General features: G+C 46.4%; 1 protein-coding gene across 8 annotated transcripts in view; it reads right to left on the reverse strand.

Annotated features, from left to right (window-relative positions):
- ZFYVE28 (zinc finger FYVE-type containing 28) overlaps positions 1–23,992 on the reverse strand; it is a 155,430-nt gene that overhangs the window by 35,947 nt on the left and 95,491 nt on the right. For 7 of the 8 annotated variants that reach the window (XM_016951155.4, XM_016951154.4, XM_016951153.4 and 4 more), the window contains 2 exons: positions 19,748–19,849; positions 1,011–2,258 (listed from right to left, as the gene is read on the reverse strand). In XM_016951155.4, coding sequence (XP_016806644.1) covers positions 1,011–2,258; positions 19,748–19,849 — 1,350 coding nt within the window. Of the gene's footprint in view, positions 1–1,010; positions 2,259–19,747; positions 19,850–23,611; positions 23,666–23,992 lie in introns of those variants that run through there. The other variant, XM_063808585.1, reaches the window with a different exon arrangement.

Here is a 23,992-nt window from a genome sequence, read left to right on the forward strand (position 1 = left end):
GGCATCTGCCCGCCACCAAGAACCCCCTTCCCCAGTGTGAGGACCCTCTCCTGGGCCTGCCTGCCACCCTTCAACGCAGCCCCTCACTCCTGCACCTGTGCCCCCCACCTTCCTCCCCATCTGCCGCGCGGCTCCCACGGCTCCTGGGGGGGCTTTTCTGGTCTCCAGTTGAACCTCGTCCCCTCCCTGTCCTCCGTCTCTCTTCCAGTTAGCGAGGCCTATAGACACGGCCACAGCCAGAGTGGGAGCCCTGCAGGGCAGGGTCCTGGCAAGGGGGTCAATGGCCCTGACAACGCAGCCATGAGTGACCCTGGGCTGGGCTCAGCCCCTGCCTTTCCCTCCCTGTCTCCAGAGTGGGGGATGGGAGCCCATGAGAAGAGATAGGAGACCTCCCCTTCTCCCCGCCGTGCAGGGAAAGGAGGAGAGAGTCCCGGGAGGGGCAGAGGCTCTGGGAACACCCCTGGGAATTTGCCCATGGGTGGTCTCAGCACCCCTCATGGCCCCAGTCTCCACGCCCACGGCCACGGGTCTGCGTCTCTTTCAGCCCGGTGTGAGCCAGGCGGCCACGGTGGTCAGCAAAGAGAAGTGGGCAGTGCGCTCAGATGCGGCTCAGGGCAAGGGGCCAGGCACTGGCACAGCCCACTCCCACGGCCCCGCACAGGCACATGGCTCACACCAGGGGCGGGATGGGCCGGGGCTGCGGCAGGTGAGCTGAGGGCGTGGCACTGTGCCCGTGTCACCTGACAGGCACCTGGAACATCAGAAACAGGGAAGCAGGCCTGCTGGCGCACATTTTCTGGTGCATGACGCCCCACGGGGCAGGTGCCTCCACAGCCAGCTCCTGCCCCTGCCCCTCCTCACACACAGACCCCACACTTGGCCAGGGCCCAGCACCTGTCGGTGGCCAAGATGGCTCAGGTAGAAACACTGCAATGCTTGGAGAATGCGCCAGCACCTGCCCCCCAGTGCAGAGAGGACAAACCCAGTCTCTGGGCCAGACTGGCTCTTACCTGGAGCCCGACAGGGCCTGAGGCACCTCATGAGCCGAGGGGCTCCCAGCATGCAGCTCTCTGGCCTCTGGCTCCTGCTGACCTGCAACCCCAGCCTCTCCTTGCAGCCCACTCGCTGTGTCCACCTGGGAACCTGAGGTGTGAGGCAGGCACTTGTCGGAAGTGGGGGCTTTGGGCTCCCGCCCGTTGGAGGCATCTTCTGAGGGTGGGGGCGCCTCCTCCTGTCTCTCAGGGGCCCTGTCGCTGGCCTTGGCTAAGCCGGCAGCGTACGAGGCACCAATGACGCCTCCCGGGCTGCACTTCTCCCGCAGACGCTCCACCACGTCCTCCCTGCTGTCCCCGCAGCTCCCACAGCACACGCAGGAATGCAGAAGGCAGTTGGTGGCTGCAGTGCTAAGCTTGTGGGGGCCACCATCCATCCCCTCAGCCACGGGCTCCGAGGCGGCCTCCTGGGTGGCGACCGCAGAGTCCAGGGAAGTGGGCGATTTGGGGTTGAAGATGACCGTGGCTGAGAGCTTCATGCCCCCTGTCCGGTGGGCGATCATCTCAGCCGTCTCTGCGTCATCCGCACCCACCTCCCAGCCGTCCAGGTGCAGCCGCGAGTCCAGGCAGCTGCAGGAGCTGGTGCCCGCGAGGCTGGCCCCGTCTGTGCCCTCGGCCTCGAGGTTGTTGTTGCTCAAGTCCTCCTCCTTTTCCGAGGCGGGCACGCTGATCCCCGCCGCTCCGCCTGGCCCACCCTGCCCTTTCTCCTGGGGGTCGGCCCAGGTACTGCCTGCCCACCCAAATGGGCCACCTGGGGACTCGGGCCTGGCCAGGGCTTCTGCCGTCCCCTCCACGTCATCCATGAAGAACACACGCTCCTCCTCGTCACTGCCTGACCGCAGGCGCGGTCTACCTGGAGAGGCCTCCCCGCCTGGGCTGCCCTCCGCTCCTGGCCTGTGAGCTGGGGACTGGCAGGCACTGGGCGGTGAAAGCAAAGAGGACATCTCGTCCCCCGCCCTGTGGACCATGCGGCTGAGCTGCTCCAGCTCCTGGTCGTCGTACTGCATGGAGCAGGCCAGCTCTGCATCCGGGTCTTTGGCCTTAGCTGAGAGTGGCCCCTCAGGGGGGAGAGGGGCAGAGAGGGCAGGCGCCAGGGCAGCGGGTCCCTGCACGTCTGCGCGGATGGGGAACTCCACGTCTTGGGAAATGCAGAGGTTCCGTTCCAGCGTGTGCAGCTCCTCCTCCGTCAGCGTCTGCAGCAAATCCCTACGAATCAAGACAAAACCCAAGGGTGAGGGTCCCAAAAGCCACACCAGCCTCCTTGGCCAGGAGTGGACGCAGCACCCTGGAGTCTGCACCAGCAGAACAACAGCCAGGCACTGAATGCTTGCAACTGAATTCTCAAGGCACCAGCACGTCTCCTCCACCACGGAACAAGGCTCCGGTCTCGCCGGCCAGGACAACGGTGTTCAAGGTGGCCGGCTGGGATTCTAGTACAGTTTCTTTTTTAAAACAAGATTCTGGAAACTTTTGCTGAAAAGAAGAAAGCCCTAATTGTTAGGCATGTGTTAGCTGCATGAATAAAAACTCTAAGGAGTGAAAAAATACATGCTGGTTTACACATAAACCTTCATCCTTTCATTCCACAAATACCATTGGACACTGGCTATGCAGCAGGAGCTGGGCACCAGGACACGAGGAAGAAGGCAGGCATGCTCCTGCCCATGTGGACTTAGCCTGCAGTTGGGTGAGGCAGATGATAAACAAGCATTTATACAAACAATGACTGAACTACAATAATGACAGCTGCAACCAAAGACAATGCAAGCCATGAAGGAGGGTGCAGCAGGGCACCTGGCTGAGGCCGGGAAGGCTTCCTGGAGGAAGAGGCATTGAGGCCGAGACCCAAAGGGGCAGTTAATTCAGTGATGCTGAGCAGGAAGCTCCTGGAGCAGGCTCCTACAGGCCGACTGTGGGCTGCTCTCTGCTGCGAGAAGCTCCGGCTGTGTCTGTGGTCTGAGTCCCACATGGGACATTCCAGCACAGCCGTGGATATTGTGAGGAAGTGCACTTTGCAGAGCTGGGCAGAACTTTCATAAGCCGAATCCACCCATGTGAATAGCACCCAGATTTAGAAGTGAAACCCCAACCAGGCCCCCGGCACCCTGGCTCTCGCATGACACCATCCTGACTCCATAGGCTGAGGCACGCACCTGCTCTGCTTCTCTGAGGAAATGGGAATTCTCAGTCTACACTCTCTTGTGGCAGGATTTGTTTGCTGATGTTATATTTGTGTAGAATCTCCAGATAAAATATAGGACACCCAGTTAAATTTCAATTTCAGATAAACAACAAATAAGTACTTTTAAAATGTCATTAGAAATAGTTGTAAGTGTACTCCAAATGCTGCCCATTTGGGACATACACTAAAAAGAGTTTCTTGTTTATCTGAAATTCTAACTGAACTGGGCTTTCTGCTGTTGTATTGCTAAATCTGGCAACGCTATTTCGTAAGATTCACCCATCATAAAGCACGTTGCCATAGGTCATTCATTCTTGTGGCTGCACCGTCTTCCATGGGGTAAATATACGTAGTTCCTTTATCTGTTACACCCGACAGGTTTTGGCTGCTGTGACCCAGCATCTTCGTGTATCTCTCTTGAAGAACATACGAGGGCATTTCTGCTGAATGCACACATGGGGTGGGACTGCTGAGCCTGACAGAGGGGAGCAGCCGGGATCCAGGCACACCTGCCCACAGCTTGGCTGACAGCATGGCTTGCCCCAGGCCCTCGAGAGCACTACTGTCTTTAACTGAATCCTTCCTGGTGAGTGAGTAATAGTATCTTATCTTATTATGGCTTTCCATTGTTTTAGCCTGATGACCAATGAAGTCGGTCACAGTTTATCTACTTATCAGCCCTTAGATTTTCTCTATGTAAAGTTCCTGTTCAAGCTTTTTGCCCATTGTTAATTGGGTTGTCTGCCTTTTTCTTATTGATTGAGTTCTTTATATATTTTGGATTTGAGTTCTTTATTAGATATATTCTCCAACTCTTTGGCTTGCCTTTTCATTCTCTTAATGGTGCTTTTGAGGAAGTTTTAAATTTTAATAAAGTCCAATTATAACATTTTTTCTTTATGATTAGTGCTTTGTGTCCTGTTTAAGAAATCTCTTCCCACTCCATGGTCACAAAGATGTTCTCCTTGATATTTTCCTCTAAAAGCTTTTTATTATTTTTTAAGTCACGGTCTTGCTCTGTGGCCCAAATCTGGGATGATCATGGCCCACTGGAGACTCAAACTCCTCGGCTCAAATTATTCTTCTGCCTCAGCCTCCTGAGCAGCTGGTACTACAGGTGCAGACCACCGTATCTGGCTAATTATTATTATTATTATTTTTTTTTTTTTTTTTTTTTTTTTTTTGAGACGGAGTCTCGCTCTGTTGCCCAGGCTGGAGTGCAGTGGCGCGATCTCGGCTCACTGCAAGCTCCGCCTCCCGGGTTCATGCCATTCTCCTGCCTCAGCCTCCCGAGTAGCTGGGACTACAGGCGCCCGCTACCACGCCCGGCTAATTTTTTGTATTTTTAGTAGAGACGGGGTTTCACCGTGTTAGCCAGGATGGTCTCGATCTCCTGACCTCGTGATCCGCCCGCCTCTGCCTCCCAAAGTGCTGGGATTACAGGCGTGAGCCACCGCGCCCGGCCTGGCTAATTATTTTTAATTAAAAAAATTTTTTTTAGAGACAGGGTCTCACTATGTTGCCCAGGCTGGTCTTGAACTCCTGGCCTCAAGTGATCCTCCCGCCTTGGCCTCCCAAAGTGCTGGGATTACGGCATGAGCCACCATGCCTGGATTTTATTGTTTTACTTTTTGTATTTATATCTACACTCTGTCTGGAGTTGATTTTTGTGTACAGTAGTGGTAAGAACCCAGACACTAATAGATAACCATATGAGACATTTTTCCTCATGTGGTCTTCTATTGACTCAGCCCATTTATTGGAAACAAAAACAACCATTCCCGCTGTTCTGTAATGTCACGTTGCCTTAAATCAGAGACCTATATATGCACTGGTCTGTTCTAGACTTTCTGTTCTATTGAATGGGTCTCAAGTCCATCCTTGTACCATATCTGTCAAGATTACTATAGCTTTACAATAGAAGATGTCTCCAATTTTCTTCTTCCTCTCCTTCTTCTTCTTCTTCTTCTTCTTCTTCTTCTTCTTCTTCTTCTTTTTTAAGAAATGGGGTCTTGTTCTGTCACCCAGGCTGGAGTTCAGTGATGTAAACACAGCTCACCGTAGCCTCGACCTCCTGGGCTCAAGAGCTCCTCCCACCTCAGCCTCCCAAAGTGTTGGGATTATAGGCATGAGCCACTGTGCCTGGCCTTTGTTCTTTTTTTATGAAGTACACACAGCAGAAAAGCATACATATATTCACCTGGAGACACACACAGGGGTAGTCACAGCAGCACTATTTGTGGAAACTACCCCAAAGCCCACTGAGAGTAGAACAGACAACGTTCTGCTGCTGCTTGGCTATTCCAGGCCCCTTGCATCTCCACATGCATTTTAGTATTAGTTTATCAATTTCTACAAGGAAGGAAGGAAGGAAGGGAGGGAGGGAGGGGAGGGGAGGGGAGGGGGAGGAGAGAATGCAGAAAGAAAGAGAAAGGAAAGAAGGAAAGCAAGAAAGGAAGGAAGGAGAGACAGAAAGAGAGAAAGAAAGAAAGAAAGAAAGAAAGAAAGAAAGAAAGAAAAGAAAAGAAAAAGAAAAAAAGAAAAGAAAGGAAGGAAGAAGAGACAGAAAGAGAGAAAGAAAGAAAGAAAGAAAAGAAAAGAAAAAGAAAAAAAGAAAAGAAAGGAAGGAAGAAGAGACAGAAAGAGAGAAAGAAAGAAAGAAAGAAAAGAAAAGAAAAGAAAGAAAAAAAGAAAAGAAAGGAAGGAAGAAGAGACAGAAAGAGAGAAAGAAAGAAAGAAAGAAAGAAAAGAAAAGAAAAAGAAAAAAAGAAAAGAAAGGAAGGAAGAAGAGACAGAAAGAGAGAAAGAAAGAAAGAAAGAAAGAAAAGAAAAGAAAAGAAAGAAAAAAAGAAAAGAAAGGAAGGAAGGAGAGACAGAAAGAGAGAAAGAAAGAAAGAAAGAAAGAAAAGAAAAGAAAAAGAAAAAAAGAAAAGAAAGGAAGGAAGGAGAGACAGAAAGAGAGAAAGAAAGAAAGAAAGAAAGAAAGAAAGAAAAGAAAAGAAAAAGAAAAAAAGAAAAGAAAGGAAGGAAGAAGAGACAGAAAGAGAGAAAGAAAGAAAGAAAGAAAGAAAGAAAGAAAAGAAAAGAAAAAGAAAAAAAGAAAAGAAAGGAAGGAAGGAGAGACAGAAAGAGAGAAAGAAAGAAAGAAAGAAAGAAAGAAAAGAAAAGAAAAAGAAAAAAGAAAAGAAAGGAAGGAAGGAGAGACAGAAAGAGAGAAAGAAAGAAAGAAAGAAAGAAAGAAAAGAAAAGAAAAAGAAAAAAAGAAAAGAAAGGAAGGAAGAAGAGACAGAAAGAGAGAAAGAAAGAAAGAAAGAAAAGAAAAGAAAAGAAAGAAAAAAAGAAAAGAAAGGAAGGAAGAAGAGACAGAAAGAGAGAAAGAAAGAAAGAAAGAAAGAAAGAAAGAAAAGAAAAGAAAAGAAAGAAAAAAAGAAAAGAAAGGAAGGAAGGAGAGACAGAAAGAGAGAAAGAAAGAAAGAAAGAAAAGAAAAGAAAAAGAAAAAAGAAAAGAAAGGAAGGAAGGAGAGACAGAAAGAGAGAAAGAAAGAAAGAAAGAAAGAAAGAAAGAAAAGAAAAGAAAAAGAAAAAAAGAAAAGAAAGGAAGGAAGAAGAGACAGAAAGAGAGAAAGAAAGAAAGAAAGAAAGAAAAGAAAAGAAAGAAAAAAAGAAAAGAAAGGAAGGAAGGAGAGACAGAAAGAGAGAAAGAAAGAAAGAAAGAAAGAAAGAAAGAAAAGAAAAGAAAAAGAAAAAAAGAAAAGAAAGGAAGGAAGGAGAGACAGAAAGAGAGAAAGAAAGAAAGAAAGAAAGAAAGAAAAGAAAAGAAAAAGAAAAAAAGAAAAGAAAGGAAGGAAGAAGAGACAGAAAGAGAGAAAGAAAGAAAGAAAGAAAGAAAGAAAAGAAAAGAAAAAGAAAAAAAGAAAAGAAAGGAAGGAAGGAGAGACAGAAAGAGAGAAAGAAAGAAAGAAAGAAAAGAAAAGAAAAAGAAAAAAAGAAAAGAAAGGAAGGAAGGAGAGACAGAAAGAGAGAAAGAAAGAAAGAAAGAAAGAAAGAAAGAAAAGAAAAGAAAAAGAAAAAAAGAAAAGAAAGGAAGGAAGAAGAGACAGAAAGAGAGAAAGAAAGAAAGAAAGAAAGAAAAGAAAAGAAAAGAAAGAAAAAAAGAAAAGAAAGGAAGGAAGAAGAGACAGAAAGAGAGAAAGAAAGAAAGAAAGAAAGAAAAGAAAAGAAAAAGAAAAAAGAAAAGAAAGGAAGGAAGAAGAGACAGAAAGAGAGAAAGAAAGAAAGAAAGAAAGAAAAGAAAAGAAAAGAAAGAAAAAAAGAAAAGAAAGGAAGGAAGAAGAGACAGAAAGAGAGAAAGAAAGAAAGAAAGAAAGAAAAGAAAAGAAAAAGAAAAAAAGAAAAGAAAGGAAGGAAGGAGAGACAGAAAGAGAGAAAGAAAGAAAGAAAGAAAGAAAAGAAAAAGAAAAAAAGAAAAGAAAGGAAGGAAGGAGAGACAGAAAGAGAGAAAGAAAGAAAGAAAGAAAGAAAAGAAAAGAAAAAGAAAAAAAGAAAAGAAAGGAAGGAAAAAGAGACAGAAAGAGAGAAAGAAAGAAAGAAAGAAAGAAAGAAAAGAAAAGAAAAAGAAAAAAGAAAAGAAAGGAAGGAAGGAGAGACAGAAAGAGAGAAAGAAAGAAAGAAAGAAAGAAAGAAAAGAAAAGAAAAAGAAAAAAAGAAAAGAAAGGAAGGAAGGAGAGACAGAAAGAGAGAAAGAAAGAAAGAAAGAAAGAAAGAAAAGAAAGAAAAAAAGAAAAGAAAGGAAGGAAGGAGAGACAGAAAGAGAGAAAGAAAGAAAGAAAGAAAGAAAGAAAAGAAAAGAAAAAGAAAAAAAGAAAAGAAAGGAAGGAAGGAGAGACAGAAAGAGAGAAAGAAAGAAAGAAAGAAAAGAAAAGAAAAAGAAAAAAAGAAAAGAAAGGAAGGAAGAAGAGACAGAAAGAGAGAAAGAAAGAAAGAAAGAAAGAAAGAAAGAAAGAAAAGAAAAGAAAAAGAAAAAAAGAAAAGAAAGGAAGGAAGGAGAGACAGAAAGAGAGAAAGAAAGAAAGAAAGAAAGAAAAGAAAAGAAAAAGAAAAAAAGAAAAGAAAGGAAGGAAGGAGAGACAGAAAGAGAGAAAGAAAGAAAGAAAGAAAGAAAAGAAAAGAAAAAGAAAAAAAGAAAAGAAAGGAAGGAAGAAGAGACAGAAAGAGAGAAAGAAAGAAAGAAAGAAAGAAAAGAAAAGAAAAAGAAAAAAGAAAAGAAAGGAAGGAAGGAGAGACAGAAAGAGAGAAAGAAAGAAAGAAAGAAAGAAAGAAAAGAAAAGAAAAGAAAAGAAAGAAAAAAAGAAAAGAAAGGAAGGAAGAAGAGACAGAAAGAGAGAAAGAAAGAAAGAAAGAAAGAAAGAAAAGAAAGAAAAAAAGAAAAGAAAGGAAGGAAGGAAAGAAAAGAGAGAAAGAGGGAGGGAGGAAGGAAGGAAGCTAGCTAGCTTCTGGGATTTCGATTGAGACTGCATTGAACTCATAGATTAATTTGAGAACAACTGATATCTTCATAACATCAGGGGTTCCTCTCTCTGAATGGAATTGCTGTCCAGGGCTTTAAAAATTTATGGTAATAACATTTTATAACTTTCAATGGAGGTCTTGGACATCGTTAATTTGATTTATGCTTACGTATTTGATATTTACTGGCACTACCATAGGTGGTATTTGCTATGGTTTGGGGGTGGTTTGTCCCCATCAAAACTCAGGTTGAAATTTAGTTCCCAATGTGGTGGTGTTTAGAGGTGGTGTCTTTAAGAGGTGATTAGGTCATTAAGGAGATTAATGCATTTCTCATGAGACCAAATTAGTTACCACAAGAGTGGGTTGTCATGAAGTGAGGCTGCCTCTTGTGTTTGGCCTCTTTGCACACGCCCCCTTCCCCTCCTGCTCCTCTGCCACGTTATGACAGAGCACGAGGTCCGCACAAGAAGTTAACCAGATGCAGCCACTTGATCTTGGACCTCCCAACCTCCAGAATCATGAGCTAAACGAACCTCCTTGCTTTATAAATTACTGAGTCTTAGGTATTCTGTGATAGCAACACAAAATTGACTAAGACAGTATTTTGATTTCATTTAGCATTTATTTATTGCTGGCATACAGAAAGACCACTTATTTTTGTATATTGATCTTTCACCTAGTGACCTTGCTAAATCTACTTATTATTTCTAATAGTTTGAAGATGCTCCTGAGTTTCCTAGGTACTTGATCACGTTATCTACATAAAATGGCAGTTTTAGTCCTTCATTTCCAATGCTGTGTAACTTCCTAATTTTCCTTTTATTTTTGCCTTATTGCACTTGCTGGGCCAGAAAACAATGTTAAATGGAGATAGAGAATAGTAGACATCTTCTTCCCAATCTCAGGGATGTGTGCTGCAGCACACACACAACAGACAACACACACACAGAGATACGCACGGACGAAATCTGTTTCTATATCTATCTGTGACCAGGTTAAGGAAATTCCCTCCTATTCCTAGTTTGCTAAGAGATGCTTTTCTTGTTCTGTTTTGTTTATTGCTAAGAGATGTTTTCACCATAAAATTGGTGTGAAATTTTTTTCAAATGCTTTTCTTGAATCTTTCAAAATTATATGATTTTTCTTCCAATATTTAAAATTAATGTGGCAAAACATCAATTTGATTTTCAAATGTTAAGCCAATCTTGCATATCTGGAATACATTTCTTTTTTTTTTAATTTTGAGATAATGTCTTGCGCTGTCACCCAGGCTGGAGTGCAGTGGCCTGATCACAGCTCACTGCAGCCTCTGCCTCCCTGGCTCAAGCAGTCATCCCATCTCAGCCTCCCAAGTAGCTGTCAGTACAGATGTGTACCACCATGCTCGACTAATTTGTAAATTTTTTGTAGAGATCAGTTCTTACTATATTGCCCAGGTTGGTCCCAAACTCCTGGGCTCAAGCGATCCTCCTGCCTCAGCCTTCCAAAGTCCTGGGATTACAAGTGTGAGCCATTGTGCCCAGATATATTTCTCTTGGTCATGATATATCTTATTTATATATGGTTGGGTTTCATTTGTCTGTATCTTTTTAAGGGTATTTGCATCTATGTTCATGAGAGATTGGTGTAGTTTTTGTTTCTTGTAATATCTTGGTCAGGTTTAAATGTCTAGATTATACTCTTATTGAAAAAAAAAAGAGTTAGGGCTGGGTATGGTGGCTCATGCCTGTAATCACAGCATTTTGGGAGGCCAAGGCAGTCGGATTGCTTGAGCCCAGGAGTTTGAGACCAGCTGGGGCAACACAGTAAAACCCTGTCTCTATAAAAAATACAAAAATTAGCTGGGCATGGTGGTGCATGCCTGTGGTCTCAGCTACTCAGGAGGCTGAGGTGGGAGGATCACTTGAGCCTGGGAGGCAGAGATTGCAGTGAGTCTAGATTGTGCCACCACACTCCAGCCTGCGTGACAAAGTGAGAGTTTGTTCAATAATTATGAAAAAAAGTTAGAAAATGTCTTTTTTTTCTATTCCCTGAAAGAATTTATATAAGATTTGTGTTATTTCTTCTTTAAATGTTTAGAAGAATACATAAGGAAAGCCATCTGTGTCTGATGTTTTCTCTGTGGGAAGGTTTTAAAATAATGAATTCAACTTCTTTAATAGATATTGGATTAAAAGGTTTTCTATTTCTTCTTCTGTTAGCTTTGATTAATTGCTTTTTTGAGGAATTTGTCCAATGCAAATTGTCAAATTTAGTGATATAAAGTTGTTTATAATATCCTCTTATATCATTTTAATATCTGTAAGGTCTGTGGTGATGTCTCCTTTCCATCTATATTATTAGTAATTTATGTTTTATCTTTTTTCTCTTGAACTAGTCCAGCTAGGAATTTATCAATTTTATTAATCTTTTAAAATAACTAACTTTTGGGGCCTGGCATGATGGCTCGCGCTTATAATCCCAGCACTTTGGGAGGCCAAGGTGGGCAGATCACAAGGTCAGGAGTTCGAGACCAGCCTGGCCAACACAGTGAAACCCTGTCTTTACTAAAAGTACAAAAAAATTAGCTGGGTGTGGTGGCAGGCGTCTGTAATTCCAGCTACTTGGGAGGCTGAGGCAGAAGAATTGTTTAAACCTGGGAGGCAGAGGCTGCAGTGAGCCGAGATCGCACCACTGTACCCCAGCCTGGGTGACAGAGCTAGACTCTGCCTCAAACAAACAAAAAACCTAACTTTTGGGTTTGTCTTTCCCCTACTATACATTTGTTTTGCATTTCATTGACATCTGTTCTTATTTTTATTATTTCTTTTCTCCTGCTTTCTTGAGGTATGATAAACTTATTATTTCCTAGCTTCTTTAGACAAAATTTTATATAATTGAATTTCATCCTTTATTCTGCTCTAATTTATAGCATTTAGTGCTATAAATTTCCTTCAAAACACTGCTTAGGCCTCATCTTAATTTTCCTTTTTTTTTTTTTAGAGATGAGGTCTTACTCTGTTGCTCAGACTGGAATACAGTGACAGGATCATAGCTCACTGCACCCTCAAACTCCTGGGTTCAAGCAATCCTCCTACCTCAGCCTCCCAAGTAGCTGGGACTATAGGCGTGTGCCACGATGCCCAACTAAGTTTTTTATTGTTGTTTTAATATGTTAAAGAAAATTAAAGGGGGCAAATTAGATAAGAGGATGAAGAATTTAAACAGATAATTGGAATCTATACAAAAAGAAACAGCCAAGTGTGGTGGCTCACACCTGTAGTCCTAGCTACTCAGGAGGCTGAGGTGGGAGAATTGCCTCACCCAGGCTGGTCTCGAACTCCTGGGCTCAAGTGATCCTCCCACCTCAGCCTCCCAAAATGCTGAGATTACAGGAATGAGCCATTGGGCCTGGCCACATGGATATATCATATCTCTATTATCATGTAGTTAAAACTATTTTTAAATTTTGGCCAGGCACAGTGGCTCATGCCCAACAGTTTGGAAGGCCAAGGCAGGCAGATGGCTTGAGCACAGGAGTTCAAAACCAGCCTGGGCAACATAGTGTGATCCCATCTATATTACAAAAGAAAAAAAAAGAAAAATTTCCATTGACTTCTGCAATGAACAAGGAATTATTTAGAAGTGTTTTGGGGCCGGGCGCGGTGGCTCACGCCTGTAATCCCAGCACTTTGGGAGGCCAAGGCGGGCAGATCACTTGAGACCAGGAGTTCGAGACCAGCCTGGCCAACATGGTGAAACCCCGTTTCTACTAAAGATACAAAAATTAGCCAGGCATGGAGGCACATGCCTATGGTTCTAGCTACTCAGGAGGCTGAGGCACGAGAATCGCTTGAACTCAGGAAGCGGAGGTTGCAGTGAGCCAAGATCACGCGAACTGCACTCCAGCCTGGGTGATAGAGTAAGACTCTGTCTCAAATAAATAAATAAATAGAAGTGTTTTGCCTAATTTATCATGTAATTGGGGATTTTTCCAGGTTTTTCCAGGTTTTTGTTTTTTTTTTTTTGATACCTGGCTCACTAAAGTCAGAGTACATACTATGAATACTTTCTGTCTTTGAGGTTCACTGTGGGTTTCGTTACGGTCTGTCATATAATCAATTCTGATAAATGGTCCACATGCTTTTTTTTAAATTTATTTATTTATTTATTTATTTATTTAGATAGGGTCTGGCTGTGTGGTGCAGGCTGGAGTGCAGTGGGATGACCTTAGCTCATTGCAACTTCTGCCTCCTGGGCTCAAGCCATCCTCCTACCTCAGCCTCCCAAGTAGCTGGGACCACAGGTATGTGCCACCACACCCATTTTTTTACATTTTTTGTAGAGACAGTGTTTCGTCATGTTGCCCGGGCTGGTCTCAAACTCCTGGGCTCAAACAATCCATCCACCTGGGCCTCCCAAAGTGCTGGGACTACAGGTATGAACCACTGCACTCAGCCTCCACATACTTTTAAGAAGAACATAAGGGTGGGCCCGGTGCCTCATGTGTGTAATCCCAGAACTTTGGGAGGCCGAGGTGGGTGGATCATTTGAGATCAGGAGTTCAGGACCAGCCTGGCCAAAATGGTGAAACCCAGTCTGTACTGAAAATACAAAAATTAGCCAGGCAGTAGTGGCACGTGCCTATAATCAGGAGAATTGCTTGAGCCTGGGTTGCAATTCAGAGGTTGCAACAATGAGCCGAGATCGCACCACTGCACTCCAGCCTGGGCGACAGAGTGAGACTCTGTCTCAAAAAAAAAAAAAAAAAAAAAGAACGTGAATTCTGGCAATTGTTGGATGTAACTTACACATGTAAGTCAGGTCAAGTTTATTAGTTTTGTTATTGAGATTTCTTACATTCTGAAGGGTTTTCCTGTTAGTTCCATCAGTTATAGAGAGGTAAATTAAAGTATCCTGCTGGTTTTGGATTTGTCTATTCCACCTTATATTTCTGTTATTTGCTTTACATAAGTTTTACAGCTATGTTATTCAGCCCATATATACAGATTTGGGATTGTGACATCTTCCTACTGAATTGCCTATTTATCAGCATGAAATATTTCTCTTTATCTTTAGTAATCTTTCTTGCCTTAAAGTTTACTTTGATAAATATAACTGCAACAACTTTCTTTGGGTGGTGTCTGCATGGTTTATGTTGTCTATTTACTCTCAACCTTGTTCACGTACTTGTGTCAGGACTGGGTCTCTCGTCAGCCAAGTACAGCTGTTGTTGCTGCTGTTTCAACCCAGACTGGTAATCTTGGTTTTACACTTAGAATATTTAGTCCATTTGTATTTAATGTAATCACTGATGTGGTTGGGTTTGTATCTTTCATCTTACTATTTTTTTCTATTTGGTCCATTTGTTGTATCTTCTCTTTCTCTGTTCTTACCTTATTTTGGATGTTTTTCCTTCTATGAATTTGCTAGTTATTCATCTTTATTATTTTAGTGTTATCCTAATATTGTAATAGTGATCCTTGACTGATCACATTCTAATATAAATAATTTATTCAATCACATTTCCAGTACAACTTTAAAATTCCATTTACCCCTTTCTGTCTTTTCTGCTACTTGTATATCATGAATTTTAGTACTATGTATAATTTAAACTCCACAGACACTACAATTATTTTGTACAGTTAATATTCACTTATATTAACCCACATCATGTTCTTCAGTCTCTCTTGCATTACTTTTTTTAAGACAGGGCCTCACTGTCATCCAAGCTGGAGTGCAGTGGCACAATCATAGCTCACTGCAACCTCAAACTCCTGGGTTCAAATGATCCTCCCACCTTAGCCTCCTGAGTAAGATGGAACTACAGGCATGCCACCATGCCCAGCTAATTTTTTTTTTTTTTTAGTAGAGAGCCTCACTATGTTGTCCAGGCTGGTCTCAAACTCCTGAGGTCAAGGAATCCTCCTGCGTTGGCCTCCCAAAGTGCTGGGATTACAGGCAGGAGCCACCGCACCTGGCCTCTCTAGCATTTCTACACTTCCATCTGATACAATTTTTTTTTCTGAAGAACTCCAATTAATTGTTTTATGTGCAGGTTGCTGATAACAAATTCCTTCAGTTCTATGTTTTGGAATAATTCATGAAGGCAAAATATCACCTTCATTTTTGAAGGATATTATTGCTGGTTATAAAATGCTGGTTGTCAGCTATTTTCCTTCAGCAGTTTTTGTTTTGTTTTCTTTTTGAAACAGAGTCTCACTCTGTTGCCCAGGCTAGAAAGCAGTGGCGTGATCTCTGCTCACTGCAACTTCCGCCTCCCAGGTTCAAGTGATTCTCGTGTCTCAGCTGGGATTACAGGCGCCCGCCACCACGCCTGGCTGATTTTTGAATTTTTAGTAGAGACGAGGTTTCACCATGTCGGCCAGGCTGGTCTCCAACTCCTGGCTCAAGTGATCCTCCCGCTTCAGCCTCCCAAAGTGCTGGGATCACAGGCGGGAGCCACCGTGCCCAACCTCCTTCGGCAGTTTAAATATACGTTATTTCACTGCTTGTCGGCTTCCATTGTTTCTGTTCATTTGTTGAGAAGACAGCTATCCATCTTATGTTCGTTTCAAAGTAGTATGTCCTTTTTCTCTTGCTGCTTGTCAAATTTTTTGTCTTTGTTTTTGGCAATTTCACTATGATATACCCAGGTATGCTGGTTGGTTTTTTGTTTGTAGTTTTCTTGCTGAATCTGTGGCTAGAGATTTTTGTCTTTTGGAATTTGGGGAAATGTTTAGCCATTACTTCTTTGAATATTACTTCTGCCCCTTCTCTCTTTTCTCTCTTTCTGGGATTCCAATTATGTATTTTAGGCCTTTTGAGTGTGTTACACGTGTCTCTTATGCTCTATTCTGGTGTTCTGTTGTTGTTTCTTGTTGTTTTTCCCCTCTTTTTTCCTGCCCGAGCTTCAGTTTGGGTCTCTTCTATTAAGCTATCCTCAAGCTGACTACTTCTGTGTTCTGCTGGGTCCGATCTGCTATTAAACCCATCTACTGCGTCCTTATTGTCAAATTGTGAATTTTCTTAGCTTTAGAATGTCATTTTTTTTCTTCCTTCCTTCCTTTCCTTTTTTTCCTTCCCCTTTCTTTCTTTCTTTAGAGATGGAGTCTTGCTATGTTGTCCTGGCTGGAGTGCAGTGGCTATCACACTGCACTGTAATGGTGCAATCCCACTACTGATCAGCACGGGAGTTTTGACCTCCTCCATTTCTGACCTGGGCAGGTTCACCACTCCTTAAGCAACCTGGTGGTTCCCTGCTACAGGAGGTCACCATATTGATGCCAAAGTTTAGTGCAGACACCTGATCAGCATAGCACACTAGGATTTAGAACTCCTGGGCTCAAGTGACCCTCCGGCCTCAGGCTCCTGAGCAGCTGGGACTACAGGTGCATGCCACCACACTTGGTTGTGTCTCTCTGTATAGATTCCAATTCTCTGTTAAATTCTCTATCCTCTTCTCTAATTTGCCCCCTTCTATTTTCTTTAACATATCGATCAGCACTGTGTTCACATTCTTGGGAGTAGTTATCTGGATCATCAGAACTCTGCATCCACTTTCTGGCTCTTCTCTCAACTATCAGATATATTTTCTTGTCTCTCTTTTTTTTTTGAGATGGAGTCTCGCTCTGTAGTCCAGGCTGGAGTGCAGTGGTGCAATCTCGGCTCACTGCAACCTCTGCCTCCCAGGTTTAGGCAATTCTCCTGCCTCAGCCTCCCAAATAGCTGGGACTACAGGTGCGCACCACCATGCCTGGCTGATTTTTTATATTTTAGTAGAGATGGGGTTTCACTGTGTTAGCCAGGATGGTCTCGATCTCCTGACCTTGTGATCCGCCCACCTTGGCCTCCTAAAGTGCTGGGATTACAGTATTTTCTTGTCTCTTTAACTTTTTTTTTTTTTTTTTTGAGACAGAGTCTCACTCTGTCACCCAGGCTGGAGTACAGTGGCACGATCTTGGTTCACTGCAACCTCCACCTCCTGGGTTCAAGCGATTCTCTGGTCTCAGCCTCCCGAGTAGCTGGGATTACAGGAATGCACCACCATGTCTGGCTAATTTTTGTATTCTTGTAGAGATGGGGTTTTGCCATGTTGGCTGGGCTGGTCTCAAACTCCTGACCTCAGGTGATCCGCTCGCCTTGGCCTCCCAAAGTGCTGGGATTACAGGAGTGAGCCACTGTGCCTGGCCAACATTTTAAGCAATTTTGGATTATATGACAGACATTGGATATAAAAGAATCATAAAGGTTACAGATGACGCCTTTTCCACCAGAGGGGACTACCCCTTTCTCTGTTAGGGTGACCGCATGAGGTCCATTGTTGCATTCCCTTCGGACACGGAGTAGGTTGAGGTTTGGCTGCAGCTTAGGTCTGGTTACTGCAGTTCTGAGCCTGCTGGGCTGTCTGCCTTCTCAAACTCCACAGTCTGCAGGAGACCGAGTTCTGTCCTTCCAAGTTCCAGCTCAGCCTCCAGCCACATGCAACTTCAAAATCTGGCAAACGTCTCTAGCAGTGTGTTCACGGCGTGCTTTTTGTTTGATTGTTTTTTTTTTTTTTTTGAGACAGAGTCTTGCTCTGTCGCCCAGGCTGGAATTTAGTGGCGCAATCTCAGCTCACTGAAAATTCCGCCTCCCAGATTCAAATGATTCTCCTGACTCAGCCTCCCAAATAGCTGGGATTACAGGCGTCCGCCACCATGCCCAGCTAATTTTTATATTTTTAGTAGAGACAGGGTTTCACCATGTTGGCCAGGCTGGTCTCAAACTCCTGACCTCAGGTGATCCATCCGCCTGGGCCTCCCAAGGTGCCTGGATTACAGGCATGAGCCACCGCGCCCGGCCTCAAGGCATGCTTTTGTTCCTAAGCACCTGGAAACTGCAGGAAGCCTGTTGTCAGGGGGCTTTCTGCCTGGATTTCCTGCTTCCCCAGGACTGGCAGGCATGCTGCTTGAATGCCCCCAAGCTGCCAGCCTGTTTCACCAGCCCTTGATTAGATGTTCTTTCCCCAGCAGAGCTTCTCTGCCTGGAAAGCCTGGGGCCTGGACAAGCCTGGAATCATCAAATCTTCCCTGGGGAAAAACAGCCAAGTAGACTGCAGCTCACCTCCAAAGGCTCCCTTCCCCAGGCTCTTAGTTCACCCAGTCCTTACTTCCACAGTTCAGGTACCTTTAAAAGCAGGATCTTTTGGCTGGGCGCAGTGGCTCACGCCTGTAATCCCAGCACTTTGGGAGGCCGAGGCGGGCGGATCACCTGAGGTCAGGAGTTCAAGACCAGCCTGACCAGCATGGTGAAACCCCGTCTCTACTAAAAATATAAAAATTAGCCAGGCATGGTGGTGCACACCCGTAATCCCAGCTACTCAGGAGGCTGAGGCAGGAGTATCTCTTGAACTTGGAGGCGGAGACTGCAGTGAGCTGAGATCACACCACTACACGTGGACAGTAACGGATATGTCCTCCTACCCTGATGCTGGAGGAGATGCAGGCTCATCTGTGGATTTTCACTGTTTTCCGTGGATGGGCGGGGGCACAAGCAGCAGTTCCGTCGGGGCGGCAGGGCCAGCCTGTGGGTGCACACCTGGGTCCCCGCTGCCCTACCCACGGGTGAGGTTCCCACATCAGGGCCCCAGGGTGGGCAGCAGAGGCACGTTCCACCCACACAGCTTTCTGCAAGGTGAGGTGACTCATACCTGTAATCCCAACCCTTTGGAAGACCGAGGCGGGAGGAAAGCTTAAGCCTAGGAGTTCAAGACCAGCCTGGGCCACATGGCGAGACCCCATCTTTACAAAAAAATTGTTTTTAATTAGCTGGGCACGGTGGTCCGCCTGTAATCCTAGCATTAATCCCTCAGCAGCATTCTGCCTCCAGCTTCATCCTCCTCTCCATCACCCATGCAGGCCAAGGGCGGATATGCTCCCAGGACGTCCACTCCACTCCTGTGTGGCCGGGGCCCCCTTCCAGCCCCACACTGCCCAGGAGGCTCCTTCTCCAGCCACGGCCCGGCACCTGCGCCACCTTTCCTGTAAGACCCCCATATGTGGGGCGGGGGGTGCATGTGCCTTCCTGGTCTAGGTGGCATCTGTCTCCTCTCCTCACTGTGGTCTCCTCCACGTCACCCGAGGAAGGATGAGACTGCGACCTCCAGGTCCCGGGCTCACATCCCCCCAAGCAGGAGGGAAGCAGCGACAGCCATCTCCCAGATGAAACATGGACTGAACCAAGCACCCCTGCCCCTGAGCCCACCGATGCCAAGGACCACCTGCCAAGGCCCCAAGAGCTCACAACCCCATCTGCAAGGGTGACGGGGACCCCATAGCCCACGGGGTCACTTTTCACTGTCTGGACTCACAGCACCTCTGGCCCTCATGGGGCAGAGTTCTAGGCTTCTGGGTCCCCGAAGGAAACCTGGTTGCAGTGATCAGGGGCCATGGTAGGAAATACCAAGCTGTCCCAGGCCACAGAGCCAGGGTGGCACATGGAGGACATGTGCCATGGGCTTCGCGTGGCCCCTGTCCCTCCAGGAAGCCACGGCTGGGCTCTGTCGGCTCAGGCCACCCAGCAAAGCCCTTGGCTCATATGAAGGAAAGGCGTCGTGTTTTAAAAGGGTGTCTCCCATGTGGACACAGATGTAAACCAGTAACTAAAGACAAAGGGCACAGGTGGAGCACCAAGACTCCAACAGAAGCAAGCGCTTTGGGGACGGTGGGGACGGTGGGGACAATGGGAATGGTGGGGACCGTAGGACACTTAGCTGTTGCTGCACCATGTCAGGAAGTATGAGGTTCACTCCCCCAGCTCAGCCCAAGAGAGCGCCCACCCCATGCGATGCCCAGGCGGGGGCAAAAGCCAGGACTCTGTGACCCCCATGGGTCGTTTGTGACCCCTCCCTAGGGAATATTAACCAGCCCATCCTTCCTCACAGAGAGGAGGAGGACCTGGAGGCGGCGGCTGAACATGACTTCAGCGCCCACCTGTGGCCCTCCTGTCCCCTCCCCTCCCCCACCTCCTCCATCTCCATCCCCACCTTATTTTCCGCAGCAACGTGTGGAAGGGCCGGAACAGCTCGGACATGTCTTCCACCTTGCGGTCCAAGTTCAGGGGTCCGTCCGCGTAGACCACGAGGCCACTGCATTTGAGACACAAAAGCCAGGATGTCAGGCCCTGTGGCCCCCTGGGTGCCGCGGACAGCCCAACTTAACCACCTGCGAAAACCACGGCCGCTGGGACTCTGCAGCGCCACTGTCCCAGCACGGCCACCGCCTCATGCTTTGCCTTGTGTGATTGCATCGTAAATAAGTTTAGAAAAAAGCAGTGAGAATTGTTAGCCAGACTTCATCCTCTTTTGCAGTTGATTAGCTTGTGTTCATTGGAGGGGTCATAAAGTAATCAGAAAAGTGTATCTGCACACATCAGTGCTGCAATCAGATAAATCAGCCTCAAGGTTTGTTACCAAAATCTACCTTCTTGCAAGTAATAAAAACTGGATTTGTGGTTAAATTTATCTGCAGAGCCTTATGAGAACTGGACCTGGAACCATCTTCTCCAAAAGCAAAACCAGCTGGAGGTGCGAGCTGAGGCCCGCACGGGTTCCCTTCCTGCAGCCTGGCCAATGCTCCACCACGCCACGAGACCAAAGCAGCCTCCCCTCATCCCCCACACAGGACCCACCTCCCTTGTGGTGCCCACCATGCCCCGAGAAGCTCCCCTCCCCAGGACTGGGGCCCCATGTGGCTGAGGCCGGCTCTCCTCCCTGTCCCTCCCCCAGAGTCCGGCTCAAAGCCTGCTGAAGGACAAGCTTCCCAGATGCCACCTCCGGCGGCACCCACTCCTCTCCACGCACCGTCCAGCCCTGCCCAGCTCCGAGTGTGCCTTGATCATCCATGTCTCAGCCCGTCTCTCCTTGAGGGCACCCATCCCACAGGACCTTCTTCGGGTGCCTCCTCCTGGGTCTCTTGGGACCAGACCATGTCTCAGGTGCCTGGGGAGCGTCCACCCACGAATTTGTCCCCTGTCCCTCATCATATTCTTCCTCATCAGAGCACAGACAAGGGCCATGTGGGCCTGTCTGTGAAAATGGAGCACCACCGGCCTGTCTCTTTCAGCAGACGTGACACCAGGGTTAGGTCCAGCCAACCCCGAGTCCCTGGCAGCACAGGGACAGTCTCCTTGTCTAACACACCCAGCTCAGTGAGAAAGGCTGATAAACAGAATTGAACAAAGGGAGTGTTTTTCCCTAAAAATCGTTGGGTTTCATGTGCAAAAAGAAAGACTTGAAAGTCACAGGAAAAGTATGTGCAGTGCTGCCTCCGGGGCCCCTGTGGAGTGGCCAGCTCAGCTGGGCAGGGGGCTGTGTCCTGACCACCTGTGGGTGAGGGGACAGCACAAACAGCCTTCCATTCTGCTTGGTCTCCTTTGTGGCTCTTACATGAGCTGCCTGTCCTGATTAAACGAACAGTATTCAGGGGACAATTACCCAAATAGAGCCTTAACTTTATGGGTGAATCAGGCAGTCTCAGGACAAAGGCAGAGTGAAACAGAGCAGGGAAGGGGGCAGCCCTGACTCCAGCGGCCAAGCCTCAGGGAAGCCATCCACAACCACAGTAGAGCTCCCTCCCCTGCTGAGCATAGGATTCAGCCCCGCAATGACCTGTGTACCCAACGTCTGCCCCTCTGGAAACCTCGCTCCTGCCTGTGCCGGGCAGCAGCGTGGCCGAGGGAGGACCCAGCTGCCCCCCAGGGCAGTCAGCAGGAGTAGGGGGACAAGGCCCGCCCATGAGAGCTGCTGGCCCAGGACCTCAGAAAAGAACTTGTTCATCAGGAGGCTCAGACCCCAAGGCTGCTGCGCCACTTCCTCCTGGGAGCCTGCAGGGACCCAAGACCCCCGGGGCTGTATCCCCACATCCAGCCGTGTGTTAGCTTTCGCGTGCTGGACGCAGGGCCATGCACTCCACAGTGGCTGAGCCCTGCTGCTCAGCAGCTCTGCAGGTGCCCAAACGACAGAGAGAAGGCCCGTGGGACAGGAGATCAGGCCCAGGTGCTGAAGTAACGGGCTGTGGGGGCCAGAGGTGGGGAGAGGTGGGGAGCGGCCCCCGGGCGGCTGCCAGAGACTCAGCATCTGTCTCTGCACCTGGCCTGGCACTTGCAGGAATCCGGCTGAAGAGGCTCAGAATGAGGCCTGGGAATGAGCTATTGCCGGAAACGGTGGGTCCAATGCAGCCGCTGCCCATGGCTACAGCCCGACAGGCCACCCAGGCCTGCGTCCATGCTGCCATGAGCAGGGGTAAGCAGCACCCACCGGTGAGCCTGGCAGGCTGGATCCTGGGGTCTCGGTGTGGCCAGGGGTGTGGGGGCACTGTGAGGGGCTTGGCCCAGGTCCGGCTAAGGTGAGCAGCAGAGAGGACGCCCCGCACAGTGGAGAAAGCTGGGCCCTGCTGGAAGTGGGGGTGGCCAGTCTTCCCTTTTCTTTTTTCAAATAAATTCATATAACGAACAACTGTTTTAAAGGGTATGATTCTGAGGCATTTTCTGCATTCACGGTGCTGTGCACCCATCACCTCTCTAGTTTCAAAAGGTTTTTATCACCCCAGAAAACACCCTTTTAATAATCACCACTGACTTCCTCACCTCAGCCACTGGCAATCCCTCATCTGCTTTCTGTCTCTACGAATTGGCCTATTCTGGGTGTTTCATATAAATGGAATCACATAATACGTGACCTTTGTGACCGCTTTTCACTTTGCACCACGTTTTCAAGGCTCACCATGCTGTGGCACGTGGCGAATGTTCCCGCGCATACATTTCTTCATTCACCCACGGGTGGACGTTTGGATTGTTTCTGCCTTTGGGCTATTATGAATAATGCTGCCATAAACATTCGTGTAGAAGTTTGTTCATGGACATATGTTTTCATTTCTCTTGGGTATATGCCTAGAAGGGTATGTGGTATGACCATATGGATCATATAATTCTATGTTTAACTTTTTAAGGAACCACCAACTGTTTTCCGTAGCAGCTGTGGCGTTTTACACTCCTGCCAGCAATCCAAGGGTTCTGACTTCTCCACGCTCTCCCCACGTATTCTTTTCCATTTTTTTGATTACAGCCATCCTGGTGGGTGTGAAGTGGCATCTCATCATGGTTTTGACTTGCATTTCCTTAGTAACCAACGACGTGGAGCATCTTTTCATGTGCCTGTTGGCCACGTGTATATCTTCTTGGAAGAAATGTCTATTCAAGTCTTTCCTCATTTTTAAATTGGGTTGTTTGTCGATTTGTTGTTGAGTTGTAAGGGTTCTTTATATGTTCTGGACATTAAATCTTCATCAGATATATGATTTGCAAATATTCTTTAGGTTGTCTTTTCATTTTCTTTATAATGTCCTCTGATGCATCACAATTTTTTTTTCTTATTTATTTTTTATTATTATACTTTAAGTTTTAGGGTACATGTGCACATTGTGCAGGTTAGTTACATATGTATACATGTGCCATGCTGGTGCACTGCACCCACTAACTCGTCATCTAGCATTAGGCATATCTCCCAATGCTGTCCCTCCCCCCTCCCCCCACCCCACCACAGTCCCCAGAGTGTGATGTTCCCCTTCCTGTGTCCATGTGATCTCATTGTTCAATTCCCACCTATGAGTGAGAATATGCGGTGTTTGGTTTTTTGTTCTTAAGATAGTTTACTGAGAATGATGGTTTCCAATTTCATCCATGTCCCTACAAAGGACATGAACTCATCATTTTTTATGGCTGCATAGTATTCCATGGTGTCTATGTGCCACATTTTCTTAATCCGGTCTATCGTTGTTGGACAATCACAATTTTTAATTTTGATGAAGTCCAGTTTCTCTTTTTATCTTTTTGTGGTGGTGCTTTTGATGTCAAATCCATTGCAAAATCTGAGGACAGGAAGATTTACCCTCTGTATCAAAGTTCTCTAGAGAAACAGAACAAGAGAGAAATATTTATTTTAAGGAATTGTTTCATGCAATTGTGGGGGCTGGAAAGTCCAAATTCTGCTGGGAACCTGGAGAAGAGCTGACACGGCAGCTCCAATCAAAGGGGTCTGGAAGCTGGATTCCCCCTTACTTGGGGATCTCAGTCTGTTTCTCTCAGGGCCTTCCATTAATTGGATGAGGCCCACCCAGATCACGGAGGGTCGTCAGCTGTACTCAGAGTCTACTGATTTAAATGCTAATCTCATCTTTAAAATACCTCACAGCAGGGTGGTGCTGACGTGCGTTTCAGAGGACAGGGAAGGTTA

Source organism: Pan troglodytes, chromosome 3 (assembly GCF_028858775.2).
Source record: "Pan troglodytes isolate AG18354 chromosome 3, NHGRI_mPanTro3-v2.0_pri, whole genome shotgun sequence".
Classification (NCBI taxonomy): domain Eukaryota; kingdom Metazoa; phylum Chordata; class Mammalia; order Primates; family Hominidae; genus Pan; species Pan troglodytes.